The 12,111-nt window shown below is 39.9% G+C and overlaps 1 protein-coding gene, 1 long non-coding RNA gene and 1 other non-coding gene across 4 annotated transcripts in view; 1 reads left to right on the top strand and 2 right to left on the bottom strand.

Moving 5' to 3' along the window:
- Nucleotides 1–8,871, top strand: part of FSD2 (fibronectin type III and SPRY domain containing 2) — a 49,731-nt gene extending 40,860 nt beyond the window's left edge. The window contains exons 13-14 of one of the 2 annotated variants that reach the window (XM_037833167.1): nucleotides 3,233–3,409; nucleotides 8,263–8,871. In XM_037833167.1, coding sequence (XP_037689095.1) covers nucleotides 3,233–3,409; nucleotides 8,263–8,329 — 244 coding nt within the window. In that variant the 3' untranslated portion in view covers nucleotides 8,330–8,871. Of the gene's footprint in view, nucleotides 1–3,232; nucleotides 3,410–5,410; nucleotides 7,807–8,262 lie in introns of those variants that run through there. The other variant, XM_037833166.1, reaches the window with a different exon arrangement.
- On the bottom strand, nucleotides 6,174–11,760 carry LOC119531667. The gene is made up of 4 exons (XR_005216375.1): nucleotides 11,693–11,760; nucleotides 8,677–8,822; nucleotides 8,517–8,575; nucleotides 6,174–6,482 (listed from the first exon to the last, which is right to left on the bottom strand). It is a non-coding gene; the product is annotated as an uncharacterized LOC119531667 (long non-coding RNA).
- LOC119533720 lies at nucleotides 7,331–7,458 on the bottom strand. The gene has a single exon (XR_005216830.1).
- Nucleotides 11,761–12,111: the final 351 nt, after the last annotated feature.

Genomic DNA, 12,111 nt, shown 5'->3' with positions numbered 1-12,111 from the left:
TGACAAGCCTAACTAGCCTGCGCAAATTTGCAACATTAGGAACTGTTGGAACAAATCTCCATCCCTGACTATAATGGTTATGCCCAGGCCTCTTTAGAGCCAGTCTGGGCTAGTTTGGTAACAGATTATGAGGCTATTTTGGGAACCTCTATTCTGAGTCTCCACCTTGCAAGGATAGTAGACAGTGGGCGGATAAGCAGGGGGACTGACTGTGGATAGTGGGTGGATAAGCAGGGGGACTGACTATGGATTACAGTTTGTCTTTTTAACCTTCTGCAAATTCCTTAACTGCCCCACCCTGCAAGGCACACCTGTCCTGTGTGAAAGCTAAACTTAACATTCTCACAGATGTGGCCCTCTCTCTCTAGCTAAGCCAACTTGGCAGGTGAAATCACTGCCCTCCCCACTACGTGGGATCAGACACCCAGGGGAGTGACTCTCCCTGGCAACATGGAATATGACTCCCGGGGAGGAAGGTAGACCCAGCATCATGGGATGGAAAACATCTTCTTGACCAAAAAGGGGAAGTGAAAGGAAATGAAATAAGCTTCAGTGGCAGAGATTCCAAAACGAGCCAAGAGGTCACTCTGGTGGGCACTCTTATGCACAATATAGATAGCCCTTCTTAGGTTCTAATGAATTGGGGAAGCTGGCAGTAGATACCTGAAACTACAACCCAGAACCCATGAATCTTGAAGACGATTGTATAAAAATGTAGCTTATGAGGGGTGACAATGTGATTGGGAAAGACATATGGACCACACTCCCCTTTGTCTAGTTTATGGATGGATGAGTAGAAAAATAGGGGAAACAAACAAACAAACAAACAAACAAACAAAGGCACCCAGTGTTCTTTTTTACTTTAATTGCTCTTTTTCACTTTAATTATTATTCTTGTTATTTTTGTGTGTGTGGTAATGAAGGTGTCAGGGATTGATTTTGGTGATGAATGCACAACTATGTAATGGTACTGTGAACAATTAAATGTACAATTTGTTTTGTATGACTGCGTGGTATGTGAATGTATCTCAATAAAATGAATAAAAAAAAAAAAAAAAGAAATGAGGGAGAAATTAAGACATTTCCAGCTGAGAGAGTTCACCACTAGACTGGCCCTATAAAAGATGCCAAAGAGAGTTCTGCAGGTTGAAAGGATAGGATAATAGGCAATAGATTGAAGCTACATGAAGAAATAAAGATTCCTGGTGAGGGTAATGATAGGAGTAAATATAAGTGCGACTAATATTGTATTTTTGGTTTGTAACTCCACTTCTTACTTCCTACAGGATCTAAAAGGCAAATGCATAAAATATAATGATGAGTCATTTTTGGACTCCTAATATGTATAAATGTAATTTGCGACAAGAATTACATAAAGGTGGGGGGTCAGAGGGGTATGGGAACGTAGTTTATATATACTATTGAAGTTGGTATCAAAGCAAACGAGATTGTTATAGATTTAGGATGTTAAATCTAAGCCCCATGGTAACTACAAAGAAAATACCAGAAAATATGCAAGTTCATAGAGATAGAAATTAAGTAAGAGTATAGGTTGGTAGACGGCAGGGGAAATAGGGATTTATTGCATAATGGGTATAGGGTTTCTCTTTGGGGAGAAGTTTTAGTAAAAGGTGATGGGGGTACCACAACGTTGTGAATGTGATTAATCCCTTTGAATGGTGTGGTTGAGATGGAAAAGTTTATGTTGTATATATGTTCCCATAATTTAAAAAAAAAAAAAAAAGCAACTAAAGAAACAAGGACGTTAAATGCAATACATGGTCCTGGATGGCTTCTGGTAAGGGAGAAGAAAAGGATCAAAGGGACATTACTGGGACATATTTAAAAATTGGAATATAGATGTAAGCTTTATATCAATGTTAAATTTCTTGATAACTGTACTTAAGGTGGTAACATAAGTGAATATCCATGTTCTTAGGAAATGTACATAGCAGTATTAAGTGTTCACGGAGCATGACGTAATCAGCCTACACTCAAGAGTTCTGATGATGGATATACAGATAGAAAGAAATAAAGATAGGGCAGATGGGGCAAAATGTTAAAATTGGTGGATCTGGGTATCTGGTGGTGGGGTGGGGATAGGGGTATGTTGGAAGTCTCTAAAGGGGTTTGTATTATTTTTGTAACTGTCCTGTAAGTTTGAAAGTATTTCAAAGTAAAAAGTTAAAAAAAAAAAAAAAGAATATAAAACAATTATAGATCTGAGACATCTCACTCAACCCTTGTGGGAGTCAGGCTAGGTCACCGTAAAGCCCCTTGTTGGGCCAGAGAAGGGAGGGCTCATTGCTCAGAGCAGAATTTTCCCAGGCCCTCAAAGACCCACTCTCAACCTCTCCCCTAATCAGGGATGTTACTGAGGTTTAACACCTACCAGGGACTATGGTTGGGCCAATATTTGGAAGGCACGGAAGAGACCTCCTTCATAATGCTTTACTTTGGCGTTCAGAACTTGGGTGTTGGAGAGCTAAACAAATCTTTCTAGGGCTTTTGGGGACTACATAAAGTCTAATGTAAAAAGCTCCTGAAGGAAGAAGGACATTCACTTTGGTGACACTGATGCGACCCAGTTTCCAATGAAAACCATTCTCAGTAGGGTGCTTTATTGTTGTAGGGCAAAACAGAACTCTGACCTGTTAAGTGTAGTTGCTCCCAGTAGAACAGTGTAGGTAGATTTTGATTTGTGAATGACAGATTTGCTATTTTGCTCTTCCTGAGTCTGCTTCTGGAATCTGAGTTCTTGCCTTCTTCCTGGAAACATCCCGAATATCAGTGTTACCTCCAAGACCCTTCTCAGTAGTTTTGTACCATAATCAAGTGGCCAGCTTGTGAACATCAAGCCTATGGTTCTGACTTGCTACATTCTATGACTTTTCAACCTTTTTTTAAAAAATACAAACAAGTGAACCAAACCTTTATTTTTGTTACTGTAACAGCCCTAGTCATTTTCTAAAACAAACAGAGCCTTTTCTATTGGTTCAATATCTCTTCCTCTCCTGCAAGTGGTGTAATAATCCCCTCAGAGTCTTCAGCATCAGTCAAGTGAACTTTGGGAGCTAAGAGTTTGCTGTTTTCTAAGCGAACAATGTTCAGAAGCACTTACCTCCACATTTGGAGACCACTGACTGACTGACCCCAGCATTTGGCATCACTCGCATGTACAACCAGGCTTGGGTCACCCCAAATCTCACGAGCTTCCACTTTCTCAAACTAGATGTGTTGCTGTCATGGGAAATCTAATTCCAGTCCGGGGGCGCCATTACTGGGAGTTTGAGGTGGATGAGTGTTTGGACTACACGGTTGGTGTGGCCTTTGAAGATGTCCCTAAACAGGAGGACCTTGGAGCAAACTGCCTCTCCTGGTGCATGCGGCACACATTTGCATCATTAAGGTAAAGTAAAATCTAGATACCCAGGATTAAAAATTACTTGTGAAAGATTAGAGCAGGAGGTGTTCACTAGTAATAACTAAGGCCTACATTATGTTTTATAAAACATTCTAAGATATTTCAGTATTCACTTCCAGCCACTTTCCCTAAAAGAGCAGCGTTAGGTACTTTTTCTTTGAGATCAGAATGGCTAAAATTCATGGAGAGCTTATTGTGTGCCAAGTACTATTCTACATTCTTATGTATATTATCCCATTTTAAAAATAAGAAAACTGCCCCTCACAACAGTGAGATAATCCAACTATCACAGGATTCAGACCTTGGATTCAAACGTACGCAGCCTGGCAAAGATAGTATTTTTAACCACTAAGTTTCTGATTTTTCATTTATGCTTAGCTTCAGTGTTATTAAATGCACACAATTTGATTTGAAGTTCCAGTTCCATCTTTTTAAGTAAATGTGGACAAGAGGCTTAATGATTTTGGTTAATTTTCATTGGCTTCTGCCACTAAGCACTCTCTCTCTATACACGGGGAACCAGCTCTGATGTAGTTCCATAAAACTAAGAAAATTCCATCATGCCCAGGACAGTGGACAGCATTCAGATTTGGAAGACCATGGATACAACCTCCTTTGCCTCAAAAACTGCAAACCAAACAAAACAAAAACAAACAAACAAAAACACAACCAAACACTGTTTTCTCAGCTCTCTTTTACTATAGAGCCTCAGACTATTGTTGGCTTGCTGAATCCTGTTAATATTTCATCCAATGTTCTGGGCCCATTATATTCCATTATGGTTATTTAAACATTATTTGTCATGCCCAAGCATAAGTGGGAAAACCAACTACCTCCTTCCCTCATAAGACTAAATTTAGACTATAAGTGATTGCACTAAACTGCAGACCCCCCACCCCATAGTTTGGAGGATGTAAAAATTACCATGTCCTGAAAATTACTGTGTCCCCTGGAAATAAGACTAAAAATCAAAAAGTCTTATCTAGAAAGCTATGAACAGGAGGCAGAGGAAAGCTGAGGGAGCAAAAGGAAGAGAGTGGGAATCTGTGTGAAGTTTGGGGGGGGTGGTAATAGAATACAGTAGAACAGAAGGTGGACACAAATAGAATGAAAAAAAGATGGCCAAGAACAGGCAGAAAGTGTTGGAGCAGAGGCTCCCTGCAGTCCTACTTTAGAAAGGTGTCAGAATGTTAGTGTGTATCTTGGGAGTAGAGGATGAGGGAAGGTATCTTAGCTGACTCATACTTTTTGGTTCATAGTCTCAGTCTCTACTGGTGGTGGGAGGGAAGATAGAAGGAATCATTTAGCTTCTGGTGGCTGCTGACTTTAGAGAAGAAGCTAAGGGAATGATAAGATAACTGAGATAGACAGGCTGGTTTGCTGTGATGATTTAGATGGTGTTCCAAGCATTCACGCCTGTAGTCTAGACCAGCATGCTGGCACACAGAGCTCTTCAAATGTCTGTAGGTAGCAGGGTTAGGAAATTTCTGTGGCTGGTTTTGGTTTCAGCCATTTTTCAAAGCACATGAGATACAAAGCATGGTTAAAGGGTGCTGGTGCTAAACAACACTGAATAGGACAGGCCACTGTATGCCCCACTCACTCTGAAAGCTAGGAACTGGTTATCTTAGTGTACCTGTGGAAAAAGGCCCGTTTTATCACATGAAAGATCATGAGCTTCCCTGTTTCAAATGTCTTTGTGACAGAGGATACACATCAGAAAAGAAACCCAAATTTTTAAAACTTGTTCTGTTTCTGTACAGATTGTGATACGATATGAGTTCATAATACTGTACTAAGTTTCTTAGGACAAATTTTAGAAAAGAGATATAGGTTATAGCTTTGGAGATGAGCTCTTATTTTGGTGGTCATTTAATAAAAGAAAATAACTATAGGAGTACTTGAATAAAGTCAATATAAAATGTTTCATAAAAAGCTTACCTACAGAATTTCTGAAGCTTTTTTATATCAACATTTAATTTGCAGGCATAAGTACGAGTTTCTGCACAACAGGACAACTCCAGATATAAGAATAACAGTTTCCCCAAAGAAGATTGGCATTCTGTTAGACTATGAAAATTCAAAATTGTCGTTTTTCAATGTGGATATTTCTCAGCATCTCTACACATTCAGTTGTCAGTTTCACCGATTTGTGCACCCTTGTTTTTCTTTGGAAAAGCCTGGGTGTCTAAAGATACATAATGGCATTTCAATGCCAAAGCATGTCACTTTCTATTAGACCATTCTGATGCCCAGTTTGCTCTCTCTCTGTTCTGTGCCTACTCCTCTCTCAGCCACTCACACCTCAACTGGCTGAACTTAACATTCAGGCACCGTGCACCCAGCACAATGTGTGTCTCTTGGTATGATCTGGCAGACTGGTGTGCTGGCATTCATTTCACCAGACCTGGATTCTTACCCTATGCACTTCCTGTGTGATTCTAGGTTAGTCATTACCAGTCCTAACTGTAAAATGAGGAATCAGACTAACTGAATAATTAAAAAATGCATATGTGTATATTAAAAAATATTCTCAGCTACTGAAATATTTAGTGCAAGGAAGGAAGCAGGATACCACAGTAAAGGCAGGTTTGAATTCAGGGTTCTAATAGGCTTTACAGGTTACTTTACATATTCTTCCACAAAACACTGTAACTTGTCAGACATGTAAGAAGTTCCAACCACAGGAGACAAGTGAGCTGCTCAGGGGGAATTCTAATTGGCTCCAGAATAAATGAATAAAAACAACAAGGTTATAATAAAATTTTATTTGACCAAGCAAAAACAGTATAAAATTGGATTTGACATTTAAAATCCACTTAAACAAGGCAGATGAGTATCCTCAAACATCACAATCACTCAGCATAAAGAAGCTTTGTTTAAAGATTTTTCTTATCTTCTAAAGGAAGGAAAAATAAATCCAGAAAGGAATCAAACTTCTGTGTTTGGGTAAAATATTCCAGTTCTTTAAAATATCATGAATAATCTGCTGACATTAAATTTCAGCAAGCAGCAGGATTACCTTAAGGCCATGTTCACCTGCAACCTGCTGATAAATCTGTTAAAAAACAAAACAAACAGTTTTTAAAAATCAGACTGTAGCCACAAACTTGTTTATATGATTAAGGGTTCTTCCCAAATCCCTTATGCTGGACAGTTAAAAGATACCAAAATCTGTTCTTTTCTTAACTTTACTTGTATCACTTTATACCTCTTGAGCAAGACTTAACATAAGCTTCAGCTTCCCCATCCTTAACAAAGGGGAAAGAATATATGTAAAACAACTACAGAATCTTGGTGTAAACTAACTTGAATTCAGTAATTCAGAACATTCAGAATTTAAGACACCCTCATTAGATGGAACTGGAAAGTTGGTTAGAGACTTGGGATTTCTAGTAAAACTAGTAAAATTAAATTTTTTTTATTTGAAAAAGTATCTGTTTAATAACTGACTTCCTGTTGGTTTAAACAATGATATGCAATCACTTGTACACATCCAATAAAATGTTTCTGCGGCATGTGCCTGGTCATCAGTATAAAGCAGAGCAAATGCATGGGCACTGGGGCCTTTTTCTTAATACTTCTCACCCTCCAAATTGTGTTAAAATCATAACCTTAGAGATCCAAAGCCTAACTGGAAGCTGCCTGCACTTCCACTGGGATGTGCTCTCCATAAATGAGTCTATGTTTGTCTCTATCCAAAAAACCTCCTGGACTCTGTAAAGGCTGCACTGCAGGAGAGGTCCTCTCCTCTAGTTTCCAAAACAATTTCTACAATGTCTTATCACTTTCCTGTCAGTTGGTAGAGTAAGATTCTCATGGGTTCACTATGTCTTTCTCTACTCTTTCTCTTCTATAAACTTACTATTCCTATTTACTACAGTAAGACAATGGAAGATGTATAATTGCTGTTGGTAGATAAGTAGGTCTTGAATATATTTTGCAAACAAGACCTGTTCTATCTACCTTTTCATCTAGGAGGCTAAAAGTAGAATCGGCTTGACTTCAAGGACTCTATATTCTTAAGTCTCCAGAAAAACATGACCAAGTCCAGCTTTTGAAGCACTGTCCTCTAGCATGTCAAGATATGCAAGGAAATATAATTTTATAACTTTCGTAACTTCAAACTTTAAGAGATTTGAACCCTTATATATACATGCTTCACTGCAACCAATGGCTAATGAATCTAAACACAAGATAAGAGTTTGTGATTTGGAAAGAAGCCCTTGGGCACAGGAACTACCCCCAAGTTAGTCATTCTTTCAGAGCCTTTATTAAACAGATGCTGGTTCTTGTCAAGTACATCATGTCCTGCTACTTTACTGCTTGTTTTCTGCTATTTCCAACCCCCGAAAAAAAAATTAAAATCTATCTCACTGATTGCTTTTTTTTTCATTTTCCCAGACTTTGACTTTTCTGCTCTATTTTTACCTTACTCATATCCCAGTAGAATTAAACTATGGTTTATTTGAATTGGTGCAAACTTAGTAAACAGCTTGTAGCTAATTCAGATAACCCATATCACTTGGACATAGTCAACAAAATTGTATTTGTACTGTGGACTTGGATTCTAATCTTGTTTCCCCCATTCTCATTCCTAAGCCTCTTCTTTGAAAGGAGATTAAAAGTTGCCCTTAAATTCAAACAGACTAGACTGGAGACAGGAACATAATCTATTTACTGGAAATAAACCAACATAATTGAAGATTTCCAGCTGTGCATTTTAACAAAGCCAGAAGATTAGTTTTTAGAGATGGATTTACTAGTTACAGCATATATATATATACATATATATGTATTATCTCTTGGTTAACCTGTCCTATTATTCTGCCATCCAGAGAGAAGGGGAGAGGGACAGAGAGAGAGAAGGAAAACACAAGCAGCACCCTCCAAAAGAAAGGATAGTGCTCTGGAGAAAGGTATGAGCTACTTGATACTATCTGTTATATATAATTTACAATTTAGAAAGCAGTTACAGATTTCTAGGCACCCCTTCCTTGTCCACTTAAAACCTGAAGAGCTCAAGTCACCTCTTAGAAGCACTGGCTAATACCTCCCTCTCCCAGGCCAAGTTAAGTGTCACATAACTCACCTCTGTTAGAATACCTGAATGGCAGTACTGCATTACTGGCTTGTATCTCCTCCACTTGACTATAAGTGAATCAAAGGCAAAGACTGTGCTTTAGTAATCTCTATTCTGAATGATGAGAACATGCAAACAATGGCTTTCAACTCGCAAAGAGCTAACATACCTGAAAAGAGAAAAGACACACCAGATTGTCTTCCAAATCAAAGGAAAAGCCTTTTCACTGGAGAGCAGAGCAGCTTTCACATGCGTGCACTGGGGGGTGGTTAAAAATACAAAGTGGTTCTCAACCTTTCTTCTGTCCCAAGACACCTAAGGGATTTAACACATATTCCCTTAGTAAGAATGCTCCGTGGAGACTTCTAACTTGGCGGGGGCGGGGGCGGGGGTGGGGGAAGAATATGGAAGGTGGGGAAAGAGACGTATGTGTCCAAAATGCCCTCACCCCTAGAAGCACTGCAAGAGACCCTTTATACTCATATTTAGTATTTATTATGGTTTTGGTTATTCATAAGAGAGCCAAAAGATCCACAACATGTGTATTCTACATGTTATGAATCATAAATTTGATTTACGTGCCTTGGAGACTAGTGAGTGGAACTAAGCCCTTTAGCTAGTTAGTTGTCTGAGTTCTGGTAGGAAAAAAGGAGAGATGGAGGCTATAACTTGCTGTTCACTGGTAGGGGAGGTGAGCAGGAATAAACTGGCCAAGGGAGTGAGGGAAATAGAAACTGCCTGCAGTTGGTTCATGTCCAAATCCAAAGAACTGGTGAGAACTCTTCTTAACTCTTGGTTCTCTAGGAGTTGGTCTGAACTATCGTTTCCAGTCATATATAAAGCAATGGGATGAAAACAACACAAAATGGAAATCTGTTTTCTTTGCCTGCAGTTGTACAGCTCCTGGAAATACAAGACTGTTTATTATTGCATTAAGGTGATGTTCTGTTCATGTCAAAATTACTTGCAACAGCAGTCATCAGTCTATATCATCTAAAATTTCTTTGAAAGATTTGCACAAGCAGTTGTTTTCAAAGTGTGGTTGGGGGATCCTGGGGGGACCCTGAAATTACAAGGGGTTAATGAGGTTGAAACTATTTTCATAATACTAAGGCATTATATGCCTTTTTCATTCTCATTCCATGAATGTACACCAAAGTTTAACTATAGGCTATATGGCATGTAAGGATGTTCATCACCCTGACAACTAATGGAGTATGTGCCTGTATATTCTTGTGTTTGAAAACATTTCTGTTTAATTTCCAATACCTTAAATATTAATATATATATACAATCCATATAAACAAAAGCTCTTAGAGTCCTCAATTTTTAAGGGAACCTGAGACCAAAGAGTTTGAGAAGTGCTTATATAATAGTATATTCACGACTCCCCAACAATAAGCATCTAGTTCAATGAGTTCCTCAGTAGTAAGATCTTCCCTATGTGGTAACAGTTCTTTAATATTTGCTAATGTTATACGGTTACAACTTTAACTTCTGTAGTGGCTTGGAGTTATGTACCCCAGAAAAATATGTTCCTAATCTTAATCCATTCCTGCGGGTGTAAACCCATTATAAAGAAGACCTTTTAATGAGGTCACTTCAATTAAGGTGTGGCCCGAATGAATCCAGATGGGTCACAATCCTGTTACTGGAGGCTTTATAGAGAAAGTCAAAGAGAGAGAAACCACGGGGAGCAGCCAGAAGTTGGATGTCAAAGGAACCCAGAAGAGAAAGGAAAAGACAGTGCCATGTGCAATGCCATATGGTGGAAAAGCCGAGGAATCCCAAAGATTGCTGGCCAGCCAGAAGATACCAACCCTGGGAGGAAGCAAACCTTACAGTCTCTGAAATGGTGAGTCAATAAATTCCTGTTGTTAATCCAACCCGTTGTATAGTATTTGTTTTAGCAGCCAGAAATCTAAAAACTACCTCTTAGATTCCCTTACTTTCTTCACAGATTTATCCACTTTCCTTCAAGATATTTTCACTTAAATAAGAGAAAGATGATAGAGATAATGCACAATACATTTTAAACAGCATGAGCACCAAATGCAGTATTATCTAAATAGAAAGCTGAGGTTGCAATGCACTCTACAGTCTTGCCTGGACGTGCGTGCAGGCAACTTACAAGTTCTTTACAGCTGGTTTCTAATTCAGATAGAATTTTGGGTAAAGATTCCACAGGTTGTTAAAGCAAATATTTAGTGAGAATGCAGATAATTAGTAATTAGCTAAAGTCTTTCAAGGACAACATATCTTGTTTAATAAATCTGAGGCCTTACTGTGTAAAGGTATGAAAAAGATAACGAAAGTTCCATCTTCACACTTTGTTACTACACACACATTGGCTGAATGGAAAATGACAAAGCAACAAGACACTCGTCTCCATCTATAGAGTATCTTAAATTCAGATGAATAACCCCCCGATGCCTTTGATGGAGTCACACTGCATTTAAGCATACATCACCACCTTCTTCACACACTCCTCCAAAAAAAGACGGATTGTTTAGTAGTCCAAAGAGATCGTAGGGTGTAGTGGAAAGAAGTCTGGGCGGATATGAAGGAATCTGGCTTCTAGTCCCGGCTCTGTTACTAACAAGCTGTTTGACTTTTAGCCCGTCTCTTCTCACTGCGCTTCAATTTAAGCTGAAACTGAAGGGAATAGCCTAAATGGCTTTATACCGCCTGTAATACCAAATGATTCTGCCGGCAGATTCAGGGAACTTAGAAATTACGAACTCTTGTGTGCGTCTGTTTTCAAATTAATGCAACAGGTGCTACTACCCCAAGCAGGAGTCACGGAGTCAGAATACTTGGGACTGTACAGGCCCTCATGTTATGGTACATCCCTTACGAGACAAGGATAGTACTCGCAATGTGAAAACTGAATTTTTTTAGTCTTTACCATGTGTGCGTGCGTATTTCTCCCTTCCACATCTAGCTCCAACACAGAACTGTAGGCTACCAAGCTCGTTTTTCAGGCGGGGACGATAAGGTTGGGGAATGAGGCCCAGGTCGCTGGTGGCGCTGACCTTCCGACAGATATTCCCACCCCTCACCCTATTCCCGTTCCCGCGACATCCCCAGAAACCCGACGCGCTAGCCTGCCTGCAAAGATCTCGCTGTCACCCGACTAGCCCAAATGACGGGAGAGCTGCCTTATTCCACGCAACACACACTACCGGCTTTCGAAGTCAACCCGGCCACCGCAGCTTCTCTTTGCGCTGAAAAGCGCCTTTTCCGGTTTCCTATCAGGAGGAGGAAGTCCCGCCCCAGCCGACGTAACGGCATGACGTACCACGATGCGTCGAGGCGCGGTGCGCGGTTTTGGGGTCCACTGGTTGATGTTTTGTGTGCGGGGCCTTAGCGGCGTAGTCAGGAGTCGATGCAAAAAAACATGGGTGGGAGCTCGTTCTTGCAAGGGTCGATGGCCTCAGGGAGACGGGAGAGGGCCGGGAGCCACGTAGCTGGGCCTGGGAGAGCGGCTTGGACACTCACATCTCCAGGTTTCCCTCTTGCCTCCGAGCGTTGTCCTGGAACTTGAGCTGCCCTTGTTTCTCGTTTTATTACACTTACCCCTTGCATTTAGTTCTTACTATCT

Source organism: Choloepus didactylus, chromosome 4, assembly GCF_015220235.1.
Source record: "Choloepus didactylus isolate mChoDid1 chromosome 4, mChoDid1.pri, whole genome shotgun sequence".
Taxonomy (NCBI): Eukaryota; Metazoa; Chordata; class Mammalia; order Pilosa; family Megalonychidae; genus Choloepus; species Choloepus didactylus.
Note: the sequence above shows the minus strand (reverse complement) of the source record. Positions and strands in the feature narration are given on the sequence as shown.